Source organism: Rhinatrema bivittatum, chromosome 7, assembly GCF_901001135.1.
Source record: "Rhinatrema bivittatum chromosome 7, aRhiBiv1.1, whole genome shotgun sequence".
Classification (NCBI taxonomy): Eukaryota; Metazoa; Chordata; class Amphibia; order Gymnophiona; family Rhinatrematidae; genus Rhinatrema; species Rhinatrema bivittatum.
The window spans coordinates 153,450,142-153,473,766 of NC_042621.1; the positions used below are offsets into that span (position 1 = coordinate 153,450,142).

General features: G+C 42.9%; 1 protein-coding gene across 1 annotated transcript in view; it reads left to right on the forward strand.

Annotated features, from left to right (window-relative positions):
• PARG (poly(ADP-ribose) glycohydrolase) overlaps nucleotides 1-23,625 on the forward strand; it is a 511,630-nt gene that overhangs the window by 134,438 nt on the left and 353,567 nt on the right. Inside the window, exon 13 of the mRNA XM_029610698.1 lies at nucleotides 9,205-9,297. Coding sequence (XP_029466558.1) covers nucleotides 9,205-9,297 — 93 coding nt within the window. The remainder of the gene's footprint in view (nucleotides 1-9,204; nucleotides 9,298-23,625) is intronic.

Below are 23,625 nucleotides of genomic sequence, written 5' to 3' on the forward strand. Positions count from 1 at the left end.
AAATTCCCCGGGCAACCCCTTCCGCCCGCGGCATGTATATTGCATGCAAACGAGCGAATTAGCTATTCCCTAGCATCCCGTAACCCGCGCCCCGACTATCGCTTGTCATACGGGCGACGTCGGCCCGTATGACATAGTGAGGGCAAAGGTAGCGCGGCGCCATTTTGAATATTGGCAATACGGCCCGCGTGCAGGAGGTCGCTCCCGGACCCCCGCTGGACTTTTGGCAAGTCTTGTGGGGGTCAGGAGGCCCCCCCAAGCTGGCCAAAAGTCCCTGGGGGTCCAGCGGGGGTCCGGGAGCGATCTCCTGCACTCGTGATGTCGGGAGCCAGGAACCAAAATGGCGCCGGCGCTACCTTTGCCCTGTCATATGACAGGGCAAAGGTAGCACCGGCACCATTTCTATTAACGCAGCCGTGGCCAGAAAGTGTGAGATCGCGCTGGGACCCCCCCACTGGACCCCAGGTAATTTAAAACATTTTGGGGGGGTTCGGGAGGGTGGGGGATTTGTTTTAAAGGGTCGGGGTGGGTTTTAGGGTTGTTTTGGTGTGCCGGTTTTCCCACCCTCCCCCGATAAAACGATTTTTTAACCAAAAAAACTAAGACGATCAGATTTCACCCCCCCCTCAGCCAAAATCGATCGTTAAGACAATCGATCACACGATTCACATCCCTATTCCTAACATTGTTTGCTTTTTTTGATTGCCACAGCACACTGGGCCAACAATTTCAATGTATTATTCACTATGATGCCTAGATCTCTTTCCTGGGTGGTAACTCTTAAGATAGAACCTACCAAAATGATAAGGGGAATGGAACAGCTCCCCTATGAGGAAAGACTAAAGAGGTTAGGACTTTTCAGCTTGGAGAAGAGACGGCTGAGGGGGGATATGATAGAGATGTTTAAAATCATGAGAACAGTAGATGTGGTAGAACGGGTAGATGTGAATCGGTTATTTAGTCTTTCAGATAATAGAAAGACAAGGGGGCACTCCATGAAGTTAGCGTGTGGCACATTTAAAACTAATCGGAGAAAGTTCTTTTTCACTCAACGCACAATTAAACTCTGGAATTTGTTGCCAGAAGATGTGGTTAGTGCAGTTAGTATAGCTGTGTTTAAAAAAGGATTGGATAAGTTCTTGGAGGAGAAGTCCATTACCTGCTATTAATTAAGTTGACTTAGAAAATAGCCACTGCTATTACTAGCAACGGTAACATGGAATAGACTTAGTTTTTGGGTACTTACCAGGTTCTTATGGCCTGGATTGGCCACTGTTGGAAACTGTGGCCAATCTCGGATTTTATCCCCCAGATCCTGCAACCTCTATTCCTTCCTTTCTCGTCCTCCCCCCCCCCCCCCCCCCCCCCCCCCCTGAGATCCTGGAATGCTGCCCACCCCCCATATACACACACCTGATTCCAGATCTTGTTGTCTCTAATCCCCCTGTTACTCCCTCTTCTTTCAGTCCCTAAGAACATAAGTGCCATGGTTCATCGAGCCCAGCATCTGGTCTCTGATGGTGGTCATTTTGGATCACAAGTACCCATTAGATCCTAAAAAATAGATTTATCCCCAGGGATAGGTGATGGCTTTATGAAGTCTATTTAACTTAACTGTTTATTGATTTTTCTCCAGGAATTTATCCAAATGTCTTTTAAATTTTGCTATTCCAGTTGCCTTCACCACATCCTCTGGCAACAAATTATGTAGCTTGATTGTGCACTGAGTGAAAAAATGCTTTCTACAATTTGTTTTAAATCTGTTTACCTGTTGCACCCCACTCGCATGTCCCCTCTGTCATCTGTTCTCCAAGCTGAACAGCTGTAGCCTGTTTAGGCTTTCTTCATAAAAAAGCCATTCCATCCCCTTTATCACTTTTGTTGCACTTCTCTGTACCCTTTCTACTTCTGCTTTATCTTTTTTGAGATGGGGCAACCAGAATTGCATGCGGTTCTTGAGGGATGATCCAGAGACATTATGATATTGAAGGTTCTGTCTCATAAAGACTTGTCTGAATGATGATTTTCCCTTATGTGCATCAAATTTCATCTGCCATTCAGATGCCTGGTCCTCCTAGTCTTGCAAGATCCTCCTGCAATTCTTTGTAATCTGCTGCTGTTTTAATAACTTTAAATAATTTTGTGTCATCTGTAAATTTGGTGGTGTTCCCTTTTCCAGATCATTTATGACTGTTAACCAGCCCAGACCCTGGTAATGTAGTGAAATACCTACAGTACCTGAATATAATCTGCTTTGAAGTGCCAAAAAGTAGAATATAAATCAAATAAATAAAAAAAATAACAATTCCTGTGGAACTCCACTAACAGCCTTTCTCCATTTGGAAAGCTAAGCATTTAATCTTATGCTATTTCCTGTCTTAAAGCTACAATAAGAAACTGCCTCCCATCCAACTTTTACATTTTTAAATTTTCTAAGGATTCCCTCCCCCTCCCCCCTCACATACATATTTCCAATCTTCTCCTTGATCATTCCCATCTCCCATTCTCTGTTGTCTCTCACCATCTTCATTTCCAAGATCTCTTCCCTATGCTGATACTTGAGATCCCTTTTTCTCACCTAATAGAAACCAATTATACAGAAACAAGGAAAATTGGAAAACTGATTTTTTTAATGATAGAAATGTTTGTCACTGGGCTTCAGAGTTTCTAATTCTTGTCACAGAATCTACCGCTTGGCTGCTGCAGGAAACCGTGGGTCTGTGCCTTAAACCTTCTAATCCCTATTATTTGACTACCTGTAGGGGGCAGCAAAAATCTGTATCTGTTGCTGACTGGTACTTTTCAACTTTGCGACAGTAGCATGTTCAGAGTTGTGTCCCTTCCTTCTGTTTCAGTCTTTACATTCCATCATCACTTGAGCTGACCAGACCAAGAAGTGAATCCAGTTGATACTCATATACTTTTAGCTGCTGTTGTTTACAAGCCCTCTTCAAGAAAGAAGGCCAGGCTCATAAGGCAGGCTGAGAGAAAGTGGAAGAAATTAGCTGAAACTGGAACATGGGGGGTGAGAGTTGGTGTCTGTGTGATTGCTTTTGAGTCACTTTGATGTTGAAGAGAGTGGTGGGATATTGACATGAATAAATGAAGTATGGATTAACAATTCAGTTAAAGATTTGTGGTTTTCAGAATGTTTGGTGTTCTCTTTTTATCTCAACTGTTCAACCAAGTTTCTTAAAAAAAAAATAAAGAAAGAAAAGGAAGTGAATACTGTATGTGCTGTGTTTTTTAAAATCTAAAGCAGTCTATTTAGTAAAGATTTCATAGATTATAAAATAGGGTCATCTTAGCATGTTTCAAGAATTTGAAATGTGCTATTAATTATGATCTGTCTTGCAGGATTTGTTTTTTGTCTTTGGTTTTTTTTTTTTAGGTTGTAGGAGCAGTCTAGGTCTTGAAGCTGAACAGCAGTGAAACACATGTTCATTTCCTATTTCAAATATTCTCCAAAACTGCCCAAGAAACCTGCTGTAATGAACCCCGAGGTTTATTAGTCAATCTCGTCTGAGCATAAATTTTGATACTTTTCTTAGGGTTACATTCAGGAACCTACTGTGTTCAGCTCATGTTGAAATGTACCCATGATTGGCATCCTTGCTCTTGCAAAATGTGCCATGGATTCATTGATGTCCAGAGAGACTTCATCAAATGAAACCCTTGGTGGCAAAGTGCCTGTAACCCCATACTAGGGCATTTGTGCCATACAGACTCAAATGAAAATGTACCTCCATTTCAGCTGCCAATACCATTTCCTAGTGTTCCTTGATGACCTCTTGGCCAAGCACTAAGTGGACTTTTATTTACTTTTTGAGATCTTCATGGTCTGACGACAGCAGTAAGAAGTGTAACAAGCTGTAAAATGTGGAGCTGTTGCTAACAATGTCAGACCTGTATCACATTTTATTTTCTAAATGCCTTTATTGTATTTGCTCTGGTTGCCCATCAATTTTTTTTTGTATAAAACCAAAGCTCTGAGAGATTTATTTGTACAGTGTGAAATAAAATGAATCTAGGGAGACAGTGAAATAGCAAAGTATAGACAACCAACCTATTTAAAATTACAGATGTTTTCAAGTTACAAAGCAAAGAGAGAGACTGGTGATGCATTTGCAGCCAATGCAAATTTGTCATCAGAACATGTTGAGTCAGTCAGCGGTATTTTAAGCTGACTGAAAAAAGCATACACACAGTTGACGTCAGATTAGTACCTCCCCAAAAGTCTGTCACCTTGGCACAAGGAAGAGTTCCTACATATGCAGGAGAGAAAAGAATTTAAGTACAGCTGTGGTTTACTCTGAGACTAGGGACACTGGTTTTTCTTACTTTACACAATGTTTAAAAAAGCTCAAAACAGATCAAGCTGTTTTGATTCCAGGCTTCAAAGAACCCAGCGTTTAAATGATAGCTTGTAAAGCTCATATCATAAAGGAATGCCGTGTTGTACAGTTGGCATTGTTGGCCGCTTTACTGTTTGCTTTTTTTGTACATTCAAGCTGAACGCTGAATTTGATTCTGCAACAGCTAGCTTCGTTATATGGGAAAGTTAATGTACTCCATTTCTGGATTAGCCTTATTTTGCTTCACGAATAGATATCACAGCCTGCAAAGAGTTCATTGTTTGGGACTGTGTTTTTGGCAGAAACTACCGAAAGAACAGGGGACAATTCTGAACAATCCAGTAATACAGCAATCAGCTAAATCTGATAATTCCCTGTTCTTTCCGTTTTTATGCTAGGACCATCCCTGTTATGGCCCTTAAAAATGGCCTAAGGCTTGTCTGCTCAGAACGTTGTGAAAAGGCAGCGTACTGCATGCAGATCAATCTACGGAGCATGATGGAGGGAAGAGCAGACAACATGGCCATAATGTATCACAGTTTGAAAGTGCAAATCTCACTGGCTATGCAGGAAGAATTGATTTGTTGTGGCTTAAGTCCGTCATCTTCCCATCAGGCCAGCTATTGGAGGGGGGGAGGGAATACATCCAGCTCAGAGTAGAATTGCTGACTGTTACCTGCATCTGCATTCCATCTGCATTTTTTGACTTGATTATTCTCCCCTCTGATGTGATGGATAAACCTGTCCAGAATCATGCGTTGTATGTTAGTTTGTTTGATTTGATGTGCTGTCAGGTTTAGATTTAAACTTCCTCTTGTCACTAACATCCGGTGCTACCTCAGCTGCTTCTCATTTGAGCTGTCAGGCACCCTTGTTCATTACCTGAGGAGGAACGATTTATAGTGACAAGGGGTCATTCCTTCTGACAGTGTTTATTCAGGCCTCTTTGAACTGCAGTCTAAATGTTTCCTTTTTGTTAAATTGCAAATCAGATTTTGTATGACCAGGGCAGGAGCATTTAGGTCTCTTCTGGCTCACTGAAGCCTTTGCATCCGTTCTTCCGGGGGGTTTTTTTTGGGTGGGGGCGGGAGGCGAGCACTAGCATCACTTTGTCTTCTTGGCAGTGCATAATGATAGGTATTTGGGCTTTGCTGAATTGACTATTGTAAAGCCAGTATTTGAGAAACTTTGCTTGGCCAAAATGATATTCAATCTGCTGGTGATGATATATAAATGTGGAGTCCACAGGAGGCGCTACAACCATAGGCTTTCCATTAATACTCTCCTTGCTGCCCACACTCATGCCCACAGACGCTCTGCCAAGTAAATACACACTGCCTTATATGCTTCCAGCTGCCCCAAAGCCCAACTATATAGCATTCTGTCTGAAGCAGAGCAATGCTACAACTGCACAAATCCAATTAGCCTGTAAGGGAGTCATTTTGAGAGGGGTACATTTATTTTTTTTTCCTGCTTTGGGAAACATAAGGAAGCTATCTGGCAAAATTGTATTTTTTATTTATTTTTTTTAACCTTTGCTTACCATACAAATTCAACCCGTAACAGTCTTCCATTATTTACAACACAAACCTGTAACAAGCTTTAAGATTTTCCCATGCCTGGCTTATTTCCTCACCGGCAGTAGCTGATCTCATGTGTTAAAAATATTTTTTGCCAGGGAAAATCTCTAGTGTGTCATGTGCAACGAGTTCACCATCTTCTGTAGTACTTCCTAAATAATGGAGTTCACTAGCTTTTCCTTATTCACATGTTTAGTGCCTCCCTCTCTCTGATACTCTAATGTGGGCCACATACATTGTACTATAGCACATTTAGCAGCTTTCACAGTCATGATATTATTATATACACATAATTACTGTGTTAATTATGGAACTGAAGAGGAAAATACACCATAAACATGTAAAACAAAATGTTTATTTCTGTTGTCTCGGCAGGAAGGTTCTGGCCTGTTTAATACCCTGCATCAGGTGTGTAGGCTGCCTTATTGTCCTTCAGTGGCTTTTTTCCTGAGCTTGAGGATGACATTTAACCACAGCCGTATATGCAAAATATGTAAATAGGAGATAATGAGCTATTTAGTCATCCTCTGATTTACTAAAATGCACGACCTGGCATGCAGTTTCCCATTGGGTAGTTATTGTAGGACATTTTCTGCCAGGGTTTATGTAAGAACCTCCCTGCGTGGATGGCACTAATCCTCTTCTTGGTGGGGGTAGCGAGGTAGGCTAGGGTGGAAGGGGAAACAAGATCTCTTCTCTGTCGCTTCCCCAGCCAAGAACTTTATACCTGCTGGCTGTTGCTTTTACTGTGGTCTGTGTAGCTTTGCAGTTTGACCGGTACTTGCTATGTGGCACTGCCCATTTCAGACCCTGAAATTCCAAACACCACAGTAGATGCAGCAGGAAGCAGTTATGAAGCTCTCTTCTTGGCATCCAGGAGTGGGAGCCGGGGTGAGGGGAGGCCAGAAATAGCACAGCCATATTAACAAGGCCAAGGATCTTGGCCTTGTTAATATGGCTGTGCTATTTAGCACTTTTTCTTTTATGCAGCCATATTCAGTTTGTGCAGAAGTGTTGGTGTTACTCATAGTTCCATTCTTTTGGTTTTGTTTCCATGTTGGTTTTGTTTGTGGTGTTTATGTGATCATCGGGTGTTACCATATGGTACTTATTTTCTCCTCTACTCCCCCAAGGACCATGATTGCTGCCTTAGAAATACTGCACACTGCAGACAGCTTGAAAGAGTAAATTTGAGCTCAGACATTAACCTAGGTGTCCAGCTTGAAAGTTCAGTGGTACTCGCTTAACTATCAGTCTGCCTTTGGTATATATATATTTTTTTAATTTTCCTAAAATGGTGCTGTGCCATTTATAGAAACATAGAAACATAGAAATGACGGCAGAAGAAGACCAAACGGCCCATCCAGTCTGCCCAGCAAGCTTCACATTTTTTTCTCATACTTATCTGTTTCTCTTAGCTCTTTGGTTCTATTTCCCTTCCACCCCCACCATTAATGTAGAGAGCAGTGATGGAGCTGCAACCAAGTGAAATATCAAGCTTGATTAGTTATGGGTAGTAGGGGAAGTAACCGCCGCAATAAGCAAGCTACACCCATGCTTATTTGTGCTGACTGTGCATGAGTGAGAAATATTTCAGAAATAGTGGTTCTGGTGTCATTTCTTACACACTGTGATTTTGGAGCTAGAGGTGCACAAGTATTCTCAGCTTGGGTCCAAGCAGTCCCTTACTGCCCTGGAAAACTTGGCAGTTGTGGTTCCTACAGGGCAAATTTCTACCAGCACAATGGCAATTATTTAGATACAGGCCTTTTTGGAGAGCAGATAAGTAATAATAAAAAAAAAAAAATCCCTGGTGGTATTTGTTTTAAGCTCTAGGACTGCTACAAAATACATATAGAATTTGAAAACTGAAACACAGGTTGTAAATGTACAAATCATCCCATTTTGTTAAACTGTGCCTTTGATTTCAGACTAGAGCTTTGGAAATTCCTTGCTGTGGATTTGTTGCTGGAAAGTAGTGTCTCATGCCATTGTTAAGCAGGATTTTTTATTTTCCATTATGGCATGAACAAAAGACTAAAGTGCTGACAGACCTGACAAAGCCCAGTGCTTTAAAATGTCACCCGACAGGGATACTCTATAGCTTAGCAGCTAAGCTTAGCGGCAAAGCGTAACCGCCACTATTCATGTGTCCATTTTCAGAAGACAGAGTGTTAGCTAGCAGAGAAGAGAATAAAGCAAACTGACAGCCACTAGATACTGAAGGTTAAAGGTCTGTCTTGGAGCAGATCTAATTTATGTCTGTGTGGACTATGTCCTGAGCACATATGGAAGTGTGTGCACATGGCAAGAGGTGGTATTTATTGAAATCACAAGTGCATGAAGGTATATTACTGTATTTCTGGCATTGATATGATTCACATCACCAATGAAGTCAAAATGAGAAACTTAATAATAAAAGTGATTTTAAAAAGTCAGTTGATGGTCTGTGGCACCAAAAGTGCCATTTCTAGTTGAAAGGAATAAACCCTCTCACACAGTACTTCAAGTAAAATTTATGTTCCTTTTTATATTTCCTAAGTTATGTTTGACTGTTCTGCTGGAAAGAGAACATTTTAAACAAACAAATACAATTCAGACCCTTCAGTAAGATGCATTGTCTTTATTTCCTTGGTGTCCAGGCTTCATAAACTAACTTTTTGTCACCTGTGATTAGCACAGAAATATTGTAGAGGAGGCCAGGTCCCCATGCATCCTGAATTAGGAGTGAGTGGGCGAAGAAGCTTGCCATCATCACCGGGAGGGTCATTTGCACGGGTGAAATGCTGCTTTTCTGTGGAAGAGGGCTTTCGGAAAATTGCTCGCCCTGCGTTTGGGTAAACCACGCTACAGCTTCATCTACACGAGTGTGGAGAGGTGTTCATGGGGGAGTGGTTTGCACTTCCGCGCAGATGTTTTCTCGGAAAAACCACCTGCACTAATTAGCAGGTGTAGCTGTGCGGAGGTAGTTTTCCTAGGATAATTTTCAAAATTGGAGCAAAGCGCGTTGGTAAAAAGTACCTGTGAACTTTGCACCAATTTCAGCAGTTGAAAAGTCTCTTCTCCCCACCCCCACCCCCCTCAGGGGCCTGATGCTTCTCCCTTCCTATCCTACAAAACAGAATAATGTCAGAGGTGTAAAACGTATGAGGTTGATTTTTAAAAACAAAAGCAATGGATTTGGTTGACTGGGGAGTGGGATTGAAATGTAAACACATTCATCAAATTCATTTTTTTTTCTTTTTTTTTTGGGGGGGTGGGGTGTTTAGGTACTGGAAGATGCTGAGTCTGACCCTCTGTTCCAGTCCATTCTGCCTGATATGGTAAAGCTAGCCTGTCGTCTGCCGGAGCTCTGCACGCAGGTAACAGATGCAGCGTCATCACTTGGAGTGAATTAATTTCCTGTAAACTATAACTAATAGAGTATAAGTGCCAGGGCCAGACTATTCTTATTATGAAAAGTAATGATGTTCCTGTCACTTTCAGTTAAGATTTAAGGCATTTAGTGGAGAATATGCACAAATACCCTGTTCTTTTCCTCGGCCTTAATTTAAGAAATAGGTATTAAAAAAAAAATAAAAATCTCCACTGAGCTATTACCCACTTTGATGGAAATACTTTGGGTAAAGTGTTTGGGAAGAAAAAAGATTTTGCTACTTCGGCAAAAAGAAAGAAAATGGCGCAAAGCCCCTTCACCAGCCTCACTCTCTGATTACAAACGATCACTCCATCTTTACAAAAGTACCACGTTGAAAATCAAAAGAGACTACTATGCCCGAAAGGTTCATCATCTCAGCTTTGACTCAAAAGCTCTATTCGCCTTCGTTTCCAGCCTCACTAAACCTATCACTCCAGATATACCACCCGAACAAGCCCAGACTAAAGCAGACGAATTGGCTCTTCATTTTAACAAAAAAATATCGGATCTCCTTAATCAGCTGATTCCAAACACTACGTCTCCAGATAACACATATCTTCCCCAAAATAAAGACATCCAGCTTAATGCCTTTGAACCCATCACAATCACAGAGATACAAAATGTATTAAAAAGAATGAAACCGTCATCACACCCATTTGATCAAATCCCTACCAAAATGCTTCTTCTTATCCCGGACACAATAGCAAAAACCCTAGCAGATATTATAAACTGCTCCTTATCACATGGCATCTACCCAGATGACCTAAAAACTGCCTCAATCAAGCCACTGCTAAAAAAACCAAATCTAAATGCATGTGATCCCAACAACTTCCGCCCTATTTCCAACCTACCATTTATAGCTAAAATCATGGAAAAACTGGTAAACACCCAACTATCCAACTACCTAGAGGACCACAGTATTCTGTCCCCAAACCAATATGGTTTTCGCAAAGCCGCAAGCACCGAAACGCTACTAATTTCACTCATGGACTACCTACTCTCTGGTATTGATAAAGGCCAAGCATATTTACTAATCCTCCTTGACTTCTCGGCGGCCTTTGACACCGTCAACCACGCCCTTCTTCTAAAACAGCTGGCAAACATTGGTTTAACAGGTGCCACACTAAACTGGTTCAAAACATTTCTAGAAAACAGAGGATACAGAGTCAAAATTCATAATAAAGAATCCCAATACCACCCTTCTAATAGAGGAGTGCCACAAGGATCATCACTTTCACCCACCCTTTTCAATGTCTACCTGCTACCACTCTGCCAACTACTTACAAAATTAAGCCTGAAACATTTCCTTTTTGCAGACGACGTACAGATCGTAATCCCTATAAAAGAATCAATCTCAAAAACAATGGAATACTGGGACAGTTGCCTATTAGAAATTAAACTTCTCCTCAACAGTCTAAACCTTGTACTCAATGCTTCGAAAACAGAATTCCTGCTCATATCACCGGAAAACAATAACACACTTCCTAAACCACCCACACTCCTTCAAACAACCCACGTAAGAGACTTAGGAGCCATCCTAGACAATCGTCTCAACCTCAAAACATTCATTAACCAAACCACCAAAGATTGCTTTTACAAATTACATATCCTGAAAAGAATAAAACCGCTGTTTCACACTCAGGACTTCAGAACAATCTTGCAAGCAATAATCTTTTCCAAACTAGATTATTGCAACTCATTACTATTAGGCCTCCCAGCTTCTTACACCAAACCTTTACAAATGGTTCAGAACTCTGCAGCCAGAGTCCTTACAAATTCCAGGAAAATTGACCACATTTCACCTATTCTCAAAAACCTCCATTGGCTTCCGATCCACTATAGAATCATGTACAAAACCATTAACATCATTTACAAAACTATCAACCAACACACGCAACTCGACCTACAAATACCACTTAAAAAATTCACCTCCGCCAGGCCTATCAGGGAACACTACAAAGAGTCACTCCAAATTCCAAAGGCCAAAACCTATCAACATAAATCCTTGAGTCTCAGAGCCTTCTCATCAGCAGGTCCAGCTCTCTGGAACTCGATCCCACCTGATTTGAGACAAGAGCCATGCTCTTTAACATTTAGGAAAAGACTAAAAACTTGGCTTTTCAAAAAAGCATTTCCAAGCCTTGAATAAAACCTCCTCTCACTAGCACTAACTCGTATGCAATAATGGAATGTAAACACGAATCAACCAACCTCAAACCCTCTCTCACTAATTCCTGCTGAATATTTATCATACTATTACCATTCACAACTGTGTCATATTTATTCATTTGATTACCTATGTACCGTTTCATAGTCTTATTTTTTCACTTGCTATTCTAATGTATCAATAGGCTGAAATGTAAATATTGTGCTGTTCAATTTCTCCCCTTCCATCCCAAGTTTATTTTCCTTGTTTTTTTGTAACTTTCCCTCTCCCTTTTTCTGATTCACTGTATTTAAAGTTCAAGGTTCTTATTGAAAATATTGTTTTTTACGTTACGTTATGCTTTACACTCCTTGTTATTTGTAAACCGGGTTGATGTGATGCCTATCATGAAACTCGGTATAACAAAAACAATAAATAAATAAATAAATAGTTTTGTAAACCAATTTCAAATTTCAAAATGATATGCATACATTATAAAAGCTATAAACTACAAAGACAACATTTAGATCGCTTGATGGGCTTTTATTTTTATTCTGACTTATGTTGCCCCACTCCTATTATTGTCTCCCTTTATTGCCTTGGCCTATATCGTTGTACCATAGTCCCAAATTTTGGGTAAATTCATGCTACTTCGGCAGGATTCAGGGACAGAAACTCTCCAGTGTGGTGCACACAGCAAAGCAATGTTGCTGAAAAATCAGCTTGCAATCACTAGCTTCCTGTTCTGTTGTACCACTCTTTATAGCCATCAGGTTACAAGATTAACAAGAGGGAATTTACATGGTTGTTTACAGAAACATAAGAAAGAGGACACATCCCCACTTAAATAATCTCTTCCTACTTTCCTCCCAGCACTACACATATGGACCTGTTCCCTTCTGCACAAAAATCCTGATGTCCCAATCACCTGTACAATTAGCTTTATATTAATATGTAAGTGTGTTCTAGTATCTTCGAATCTTGTCACCACATATGTCACCAGGTGTGCATACAGTGTAGAGAGAGTGATACATGAGCACATTAGCTTATGTGATGGAGAATTGATTGTAGAAGAATCATAAGTGATCAGGAGGAATGATTCTTGCTTGCTAATACACCACTGCTATATGTGAAGAACATGCTTATCTGGTACTCATACTGTCCTGGGGATCCATAGTGCTATGGTTATAGAAATAGAATATGTGTTTTCTATTACAAAGCACTTGTGTTAAAGGAGTTGTGTATGGTGTAGAATTGTGTTAAAGGAGTTGTGTATGGTGTAGAATTGTGAGTTTGTGATGTACGAGAGAGTGCCAATGAGTGTAGCACTGTGAAGGAAAGGAAAGAGGAGCATCAATTACAATAAGAGATGGCATGAATGATACTTAGACAAATTATAGGGGACGCCATAGGTCAAAGTGGTTTGAAAAAGGCAAGTGCCATACTTTCCAGTGATAAATACTGCATTAGCCCTTTAGAATGGCTTTCATAGAAAAAGTTGGAATTTAAAAGTGTGAAGGTGGTAAATTTTTTTATAGGGGTGTTATCTGATAAAGAAAGGTACCAAAGTCTGGTCTGGTCTTCCAGATAGCAAAGCTATTAAAATTAACTTGATTCTCAGACCACATGTATGCAAATATACCTGATGAATATTTATTGTGAATATCCTGAAAACCAGGACTTTTTGTGACCTTCAAGGATTGGGGTTGTACCCCTCTGTATTAAAGTAGTATAAGAGTATTCCATCCATAAGTACTTAAGACCAAGGATCCATCAAGCCCAGCATCCTGTTTTCAACAGCGCGGTCAGTCCAAGTCATGAGTACTTGCCAAGTACCCAAACAAATAGATCCCAAGATACTATTCCTTATTGATTAATAGCAGTTTATGGATTTCTCCTCTAAGAACTTATCCAAACCTTTTTTAAACCCAGTTACACTAACTGCCATAACCACATCCTCTGGCAATGAATTCCAGAGCTTAATTATGCATTGAGAGAAAAAAATTCTGTTTTTTTTTTAAATGAGCTACTTGCTTACTTCATGGAGTGCTCCTAATCCTTTTATTATTTGAGAGAGTAAATAACCAATTTACATTTATCTGTTTAAGTCCTTTAATGATTTTGTAGACTTCTATCATATCCCCCCATAGCCATCTCTTCTCCAAGCTGAACAGCCCTAACCTCAGTCTTTCCTCATAGGAGAGCCGTTCCATCCTCTTTATTATTTTGGTCACCCTTCTTTGTACTTTCTTTGATGTTAGCACCCCTGCTAGAGCGTCTGGACATCCTCTTGGGCGCCCTTCCGACACAGCCGGTGCCTGAGGGGCCTTCGGTCCCCCAACGGCCACTGATGCCCAGTTCTCGGGTCCTCTGAGGAGGAAGATGCAGCCAGTACAGTGTTCACCAGTTCACGGTTTCCCAAGCCCTTACTGGGGCCTTGCGGCCTCCAATTCCCTCGATGCCAGGGGAACAGTCTATTACCATGGTGCCCTCGAGGCCTCCGAAGCCGTCTGAACCCAGGACCCATACTCCTCACGGACTTCGCCCACGGCACGCTGGTCCCAGTGAGGAGGAAGGGCCGTATGCTTGAAGTGACTCCACAGAGTCATCCTCAGATGACCCCCTCTCAGAGCCCTCCCTGCTGGAGGAACGGCACAGGTCACCTCCCAAGGATCTGTCTTTTGCGGGGTTTGTCAGGGCCATGGCTGAAGCCATCCCCTTTCAGCTGCTTTCAGAGGAGGACGAGCGACATAAGATGCTGGAAGTACTCCAGTTCATCGATGCTCCTAAGGAGATCGTAGCGGTCCCGATCCACAACATCTTCAAGGCTCTCCTCCTCCGGATGTGGGAATATCCAATTTCTCTCTCCCCCATCAACAGGCTGATGCCACTTATTTGGTGCAACAAGCTGTGCGGTTCGAGAAACAGCACCCCACCCTGGTGGTTGTCATGGAGTCTGCCCTAAAAAAGGCCCAGTGCTCCCGCACCCATGCCTTCGCCCCCCGGGGCGAGAGCACAGGGAGCTTGATGCTGGTGGCCCGCATCACCGCCTATCAGCTATACATGACCCAGTACAACTGGAACCTCTAGAAATGGGTCCAGGACTTTGCAGAGGGCCTGCCTCAACAACCGCAAGAGGCACTCTAGGCCATTGTCTTACTGGGTCTAGAGGCTGGCAAGCATGAGGTGTGTTCCACGTACGATATCTTTGAGACAGTGGCCTGCATTGCCGCGGTGGGCTTGGTGCCTGGAGAATGGCATGACTTGCAGCCTCTGACCTCCACCCGGAAGTCCAAGAAAGGCTAGCCATCCTCCCTTGCACATGCAAAAACCTCTTCGGGAATAAAATCCGGGATGCAGTAGTGCAGTTGAAGGACCATCATGCTACCCTTTAACAGCTTTCGGCTAGTGCCTCTGATGCCCGTCCTCTGCCAGGAAGTCCTCCAGGCTGGGATCTCGAAAGGCAGTGGAAATATTATCATCCAGCCTCCAGGACTTGCATGCCTTGCACCAGCTCCAGGGGCCACCCTCACAAACAGCGAATGCCTAGACCCCCAGCTGGTGCCCCAGCCACAGGCTTTTGATTGGCGGTGAGGGAGCGGACGTCAGTTGACCATACCCTTGACGCCAGATCCCCCAGTAGGAGGCAGGCTCCTTGGCTTCTCCCATCGCTGGGAAGAGATTACGTTGGCCCGCTGGGTCCTTAATGTCATCTGTCAGGTGTACAGTCTAAACTTCAGTAGTCTCCCAGAGGCCTCTCTCCTATATCCATCGTGGGGTTCCTCCATTGGGGGAGAGGCCTGCTGTATGCATATCCTCCTCTACCTCTCCTCTTAAAGATGTTGCTGAAGTTTCAATAGGACAGAGGGACCATGATCCTTGTGGCACCCTTTTGGCCCCAGCAGGTCTGGTTCCCGCGTCTGCAGGACCTGTCTGTGTGGACCCCCATCTGGCTGGGGATCGGTGCCCGATCTCATCTCCCAGAATCGGGGCATCCTGCGCCACCCAAACCTCTGGGCATTGGTTCTGACGGCTTAGATGTCGAGCGCATAGTCCTTCAACCTGTGGCACTCTCGGACGTGTCTCCCAGGTACTGGTGGCATCTCGGAAGCCTTCTACTAGGAAGTCCTACAGTTTAAAGTAGGAAAAGATTTTCTATCTGGTGTGCGAGGCATCACTTGATCCATTTTCATGCCCCCTCCCCCGGCCGTTGGATTACCTGTGGCACTCTCTGAGTTTGGGCTTCAAACCAGCTCTGTAAGGTTTCACCTCTGCGCTGTCAGTGCGTACCATCGGGGTGTTGCTGGCATGCCTGTTTTGGTGCAGCCTTTAGAAGGCTGTTTCATGCGGGGCCTCCTCTAACTGAAGCCCCCTCTTCGGCCTTCTGTTGTGTCCTGGGACCTCAACATTGTCCTGGCGCGGCTCATCTGCCCTCCTTTTGAGCCGCTGCAATCCTGCGATCTGATGTTCCTCACCTGGAAAGTTATATTTCTGGTGACAATTACTTCGGCTCGTAGAGTCCGTGATCTTCAGGCCCTGGTTTCGTACCCACCATACTCTAGGTTCTTCTACGATTGTTTGGTCTTGCGTACACAACCTAAGTTTCTGCCCAAGGCTGTGACTGATTTCCACCTCAGTCAATCCATCGTTTTACCTACCTTCTTTCCGAGGCCTCATTCCTATCCAGGGGAACAGGCCTTTCATACCTTGAACTGCAAGAGGGCCTTGGTTTTCTATTTAGATCGGACAGCTGGCCATAGGCAGTCCACTCAACAGGCTGGGAGCGGCGGTGGATAAACAGACCTTGTCTAACTGCCTGGCGGATTGCATCGCCGCCTTCTATGCGCAGGCAGGCCTTCTGCTAGCCAGCAGTGTAAAGGCTCACTATGTGGGCAATGGCGATGGAGGCTCATTTGCGTGCATTCCCCGTCGTCAAAATTTGCCGAGCTGCAGCCTGGAGTTCTCTTCACACCTTTGTGGCTCATTACTGCTTGGACAAAGATGGGTGTCAAGCCAGTGCCTTCAGTCAATGCATCCTGCGTAACTTATTTTAGACCTGAATCCAACTCTTCCTGTTCGTGCTTCTTGAGGGAAACAGACAGTCCTTTGCCGACCCACAGCGCCGCAGTTGTTATTGTGCCCGTTGGCAACTTGCTCGGTCCCTGTTGGCTCTCCTGTTAATAGGGATAGACTGGAGCTTGGTATTCACCCACATGTGAGGACTACCATCCTGCTTGTCCTAGGAGAAAGCGCAGTTGCTTACCTGTAACAGGTGTTCTCCTTGGATAGCAGGATGTTAGTCCTCAGGAATCCTGCCCACCTCTCCACAGAGTTGGGTTCTTCTTCCGTTTTGTTTTATTTTTTCGCTTGTATTTTTATCTATGTTACGAGACTGAAGGGGGACCATGGGTGGACTCGCAGATAGCAGCAGGCTGAGCATGCTCAGCTTCTAGAAACTTAGACGAACTTTTTCCGTGCCAGGCTCCATTTGATGATGTCGCCCATATGTGAGGACTAACATCCTGCTGACCTAGGAGAACACCTGTTACAGGTAAGCATCTCACTATTTCTTGCAGGATCTTTATCCTGTTGGACTCTATACCATCCTGGACATAAAGCACCACCCTGCCACCAAGTTGCTCCTCTCTGTCATTCAATATAATTTGTACCCAGGTATAGCACTGCCCCCATTGTTTATCATCCTTCTACCATGTCTCTCAGATGCCAGTTAAGTCTGTCATCATTCACTGCTATATACTCTAACTCTGTCATTAGCATACAGACATTTCAGTCTGTTTTTGTTTGTATTAACGTTCTGCTTTTCAGTTAACAGTAATAATTTAGAATAAGAATATAAGAAATTGCCATGCTGGGTTAGACCAAGGGTCCATCAAGCCCAGCATCCTGTTTCCAATAGAGGCCAGACCAGGCCACAAAAACCTGGCAATTACCCAAATATGGAACCTAACATCGTGTAACTAGTTCTGAAGGAACTAAAAAATGAAATTTTAAACCTATTAGTAAACATTTGTAACCTATCATTAAAACCATTGTACCTGAAGACTGGAGGATAGCTAATGTAACCCCAATATTTAAAAAAGGCTCCAGGAGTGATCCAGGAAACTACAGACCGGTTAGCCTGACTTCAGTGCCAGGAAAAATAGTGGAAAGTGTTCTAAACATCAAAAGCACAGAACATATAGAAAGACATGGTTTAATGGAACAAAGTCAGCAATGCTTTACCCAAGGCAAGTCTTGCCTCATAAATCTGCTTCACTTTTTTGAAGGAGTTAATAAACATGTGGATAAAGGTGAACCGGTAGATGTAGTATACTTGGATTTTCAGAAGGCGTTTGACAAAGTTCCTCATGAGAGGCTTCTAGGAAAAGTAAAAAATCATGGGATAGGTGGCGATGTCCTTTCATAGATTGCAAACTGGCTAAAAGACAGGAAACAGAGAGTAGGATTAAATGGACAATTTTCTCAGTGGAAGGGAGTGGGCAGTGGAGTGCCTCAGGGATCTGTTTTGGGACCCTTACTTTTCAATATATTTATAAATGATCTGGAAAGAAATACGATAAGTGAGAGAATCAAATTTGCAGATGATACAAAATTGTTCAGAGTAGTTAAATCACAAGCAGATTGTGATAAATTGCAGGAAGACCTTGTGAGACTGGAAAATTGGGCATCAAAATGGCAGATGAAATTTAATGTGGATAAGTGCAAGGTGATGCATATAGGGAAAAATAACCCATGCTATAGTTACACAATGTTAGGTTCCATATTAGGTGCTACAATCCAAGAAAGAGATCTAGGCATCATAGTGGATAACACATTGAAAAAGTCGGTTCAGTGTGCTGTGGCAGTCAAAAAAGCAAACAGAATGTTGGGAATTATTAGAAAGGGAATGATGAATAAAACGGAAAATGTCATAATGCCTCTGTATCACTCCATGGTGAGACCGCACCTTGAATACTGTGTACAATTCTGGTCGCCGCATCTCAAAAAAGATATAATTGCGATGGAGAAGGTACAGAGAAGGGCTACCAAAATGATAAGGGGAATGGAACAGTTCCCCTGTGAGGAAAGATTAAAGAAGTTAGAACTTTTCAGCTTGGAGAACCTCTAAACACCTCTATCATAGGTGTTTAGAGGGGGGATATGATAGAGGTGTTTAAAATCATGAGAGGTCTAGAACGGGTAGATGTGAATCGGTTATTTACTCCTTCGGATAATAGACTAGAGGGCACTCCATGAAGTTAGCATGTGGCACATTTAAAACTAATCGGAGAAAGTTCTTTTTTACTCAACGCACAATTAAACTCTGGAATTTGTTGCCAGAGGATGTGGTTAGTGCAGTTAGTATAGCTGTGTTTAAAAAAGGATTGGATAAGTTCTTGGAGGAGAAGTCCATTACCTGCTATTAATTAAGTTGACTTAGAAAATAGCCACTGCAACGGTAACATGGAATAGATTTAGTTTTTGGGTACTTGCCAGGTTCTTATGGCCTGGATTGGCCACTGTCGGAAACAGGTTGCTGGGCTTGATGGACCCTTGGTCTGACCCAGTATGGCATGTTCTTATGTCTGTAAATTTGATAACCTCACTCGTCTTATTCCTTTCCAAATCATAAAAATATATATTGAAAAGTACCGGTCCAAGTACAGATCCCTGAGGCACTTCACTGTTTATCCTTTTCTACTGAGAAAATTGACCATTTAATCCTACTCTGTTTCCTGTCTTTTAACCAGTTTGTAATCCACGAAAGGACATCGCCTCCTATCCCATGACTTTTTAGTTTTCTTAGAAGCTTCTCATGAGGGACTTTGTCAAATGCCTTCTGAAAATCCAAATACACTATTTATTTATTTATTTTATTATTTTCTATACCGGCTTTCGCGACCGGAGGACGCATCAAGTCGGTTTACATTTAACAAGCCGTGCATTGAACAGAGAACTCAAGCTATTAAACAGGTGCAGAAATAGTAGTTACAATGAACAAGGAAGATTACAACTGGGAGAGGAGGAAGAAGAAAGAAAAGGGGCAAGAATATTTACACCATAAAACGCATCTACCGGTTCACCTTTATCCACATGTTTATTAACCCCTTCAAAAAAATGAAGCAGATTTATGAGGCAAGACTTCCCTTGGGTAAATCCATGTTGACTGTGTTCCATTAAAACATGTCTTTCTATATGCTCTACAATTTTGATCTTTAGAATAGTTTCCATTATTTTTCCCGGCACTGAAGACAGGCTCACTGGTCTATAGTTACCAGGATAGTCCCTAGAGCCCTTTTTAAATATTGGGGTTACATTGGCCACCCTCCAGTCTTCAGATACAATGGATGATTTTAATGATAGGTTACAAATGATAGGTTACAAATCACCTGGACCAGATGCATGCCATCTGGTCCAGGTGATTTGCTACTCTTTAGTTGGTCAATCTGGCCTACTATATCTTCCAGGTTCACAGTGATTTGGTTCAGTTCGTCTGACTCATCACCCTTGAAAACCATCTCCGGAACTGATATCTCCCCAACATCCTCATTAGTAAACATGGAAGCAAAGAATTAATTTAGTCTTTCTACAATGGTCTTATCTTCCCTTAGAGCCCCTTTAATGGTCCAACCGACTCCCTCACAGGTTTCTTGCTTCAGATATATTTAAAAAAGTTTTTATGAGTTTTTGCCTCTATGGCCAACTTCATTTCAAATTCTCTCTTTGCCTGTCTTATCAATGTTTTACACTTAACTTGACAATGCTTATGTTTTATCCTATTTTCTTCAGATGGATCCTTCTTGCAATTTTTGAAGGATGTTTTTTTTTGGCTAAAATAGCCTCTTTCACCTCACCTTTTAACCATGATGGTAATCGTTTTGCCTTCCTTCCACCTTTCTTAATGCATGGAATACATCTGGACTGCACCTCTAGGATTGTATTTTTAAACAATATCCATGCCTGTTGAACACTTTAAACTTTTGCAGCTGCACCTTTCAGTTTTTTTCTAACTATTTTCCTCATTTTATCAAAGTTTTCCTTTTGAAAGTTTAGTGTTAGAGCTGTAGATTTACTTATTGTCCCCCTTCCAGTTATTAGTTTAAATTTGATCATGCTATAATCACTATTTTAGGTCAGGTGATTCTTTACTTAATAGGCACATGTACTACATTTCTTTTTATTGGAACCTCTATGTTAAGATGCCCTAACACTAATGCTTCATTAATATCCTTCAAAGATACTTCTTTCTGAACCATGTGCTGCTGAGCAACTGTCTGCTTTCCCTTTAGAGCAGATTTTAAACTAGAACAATCTCCTTTTTAAAGGTTAGTGCCAGCAACCTGGTTCCACCCTGGTTAAGGTGGAGTCCATCTTTTCGGAAAAGACTCCCCTTCCCCAAAAAATTCCCCAGTTCAATCAAAACTGAATCCTTCTTCCTTAAACCATCATGTCATCCATGCATCTTTTTCTGTTTTTCAGAAAGTGAATAAAACATTTGAAAGTATCAAATTTACTCCCATCAGTAGTACTAGGAGGTGCCAGAGTGACAGTGCTCTAGCTAAGGGTTACTTGTGTCTTAGTTGGGTGTAAATATATTCTCTTCTGATGCCTGTCTTGGCAAATGACGTGCACATATGTATTTGAGTGAATGTGTCTTTGTGGGCATGGCCATGGATGGAGTGAAAGCTTCACTGGAATGTCTGTGTTCACTCCTCTTGCTGCACACCACAAATCTTTTTATCAGGCTGTGACAAATATTTTCAAAGAGGACAAGCAGGATGACAGTCCTCACACATGGGTGCCAACATCCAATGGAGCCTAGCATGGAAAACTTATGTCAAAGTTTCTAGAACTTTGACTGACCTTCTGTGAGCATACATTATAACTTGCATCCATGTGGGGACCCCCAGTGCCTTCTTTTGCACAGAGCCTCGTGCATCATGGGAAATTGAGTCTCTACTTCAACTTCAACTTTTTTTTTTTTTAATTTATATTCTGCTTTTCAGGAACTTCAAAGCAGATTACATTCAGGTACTCTGAAGTTTGCTTTCTTGCTGTTTTTTGCAAAGTGTTTTTTCGAGAGGGATAGCATGGTCCAACTTGGGATCTCTCCCAGTTCTTCCCTTATTGTCATTAGCCAGGGTTTTCGATGTTTTTGGGTAAGTTTCTTTTCACAGTTGGTCCCTAGGGTGGTGGTGCACTCAGTGCCTATCGCCCTTCGAAAGCTGCAGCTTTCAATTTTGACATTGTGTCCCTTTTTCGTGATGACATGTCCGAATTTAAGTGGTGCCCTCTGTACATGAGGGTGTTGTCTATCACAGACACCCATGATAGATATGTCTTCTGTCTCACAAAGTCTGAAGTTGCAGCAAGTGTGCCCAGATGACCCCAAAAGGGCATAAAATCTGGCTCAACAAGATGGAACGGATCCATCAGCATTGGAGCAATTGGCATTGTGGGACCTCCAAGCCATACCAATGACCCTGCCAGTGGCTCAGTATCCGTCTGTTCCATTAGTGTTGATGGATTCCAGGGATGCTGGGGACAGACCATAGTCTGCCTCTTTCAAGTCTAAGATATCTGGTTTGTCGTCTTGGCCTATACACTGGGAAAGGACTGATAGGTCACCATTGATGTACACTGCCAGGCACAGGGATGCACCAGCTTCAGCTATGATGCCCCCAAAGTATCCCTGTGGTAAGGAGCTCCAGTCCTTCATTGGTAACAGGGGTTTGCCATGGTCTCCACCGGGCTCAATGCCCGCCACCGATCCTCCTCTCGGTTCCAAAGAGGATCTGGTCACGCCTCCTGAGTCCGTCAGTCTTGACATCGACACTCTCTTTGAGGAGGAGCTAGAGAGGCACATGCAGCTGACTGTGGAGAAGGCTGTGTGGGGCCAGCACTGTCCTTCCTCCAGCTGCTTCGGTATATAAAACTGTTAAATAAATAAAATAAATCTGGATGATTGGCTGGTCAAGAGCACCTCTCAGGCAGAGGCCGAAGAGTCCATATGCTCTATCATCTGGGTGTTGGAGTCACTAGGGATGTCATCAACTACCCAAATCCCATCTCAGTCTGTCACCGCAATTGGACTTCATTGGAGCCCTGCTAGATACGGCTCAGGCCAAGGCCTGCCTGCCCAGGCAACGGGTCATCAATTTGATGACCATTGCAGCAGAGATTCAAGTGAGCCAGCAGGTTTCAGCATGGCACATGTTGAGGCAACTGGGCCATAAGACTGGAACAGAACATGTCACCACCTTGGCATATTTGCACATGTGGAGATCCCAATGGACACTAATGTACCAATGGCGGCAAGCCACTCAGGATCTACAGGACTGCCTCAGATTCATCCCATTCCTCTGGGACTCTTTGTCCTGGTGGAAGGTAAATTCCGATGTGGAACGGGATGTCTCCTTTCAAAGTCCTTGGGTCCAAATTGTGCTAACAGATGCATCTATCCTGGGCTGGGGGGCTCATGTCTATGGGCTCTCCACCCACAGACTGGGGACTGTCCAGGAACAACTGTGTCAAATCAACTTCCTGGAGCTCTGGGCAATCAGGTATGCTCTGTGGGCTTTCACAGATTGGCTGTCTAACAGAATTGTGCTGATACAGACCAACAACCAAGTGGAAATATGATATGTCGTTAAGCAGAGAGACACAGGATTGTACCTCCTGTGTCAGAAAGCAGTCCAGATATGGTCTTGGGCCCTCTCCCACGGGATGGTTCTCAGGGCCATGGGTCTGGCCGGAAAAAAGAGAATGTGATTGTGGACAGACTTGAGTCGTTCCTTCAGACCCCCACGAATGGTTTCTGGACCAGGAGGTGGCGAATTGGATCGTCCGCCTGTGGGGAGGCCCAGAGGTGGATCTATTTGCTACACCTTGGGAACAGGAAGGTTCCTCAGTTCTGCTCACTGTATAGGGCACACGGCAGACCAGTCTCAGACACCTTTGCCCTCCATTTTTGCGTAAGTCTCCTGTATGTGTATCCTCTTGCTCTGTTGCTGGAAAAGACTATGCTGAAGCTTTGTGGGAACAAAGGGATATGATCCTCATAGCTCCTCATGGGCTTAAGAGATATATATTTGGTTTCCAAATGGATGTCTCCAGGAGGAGTGG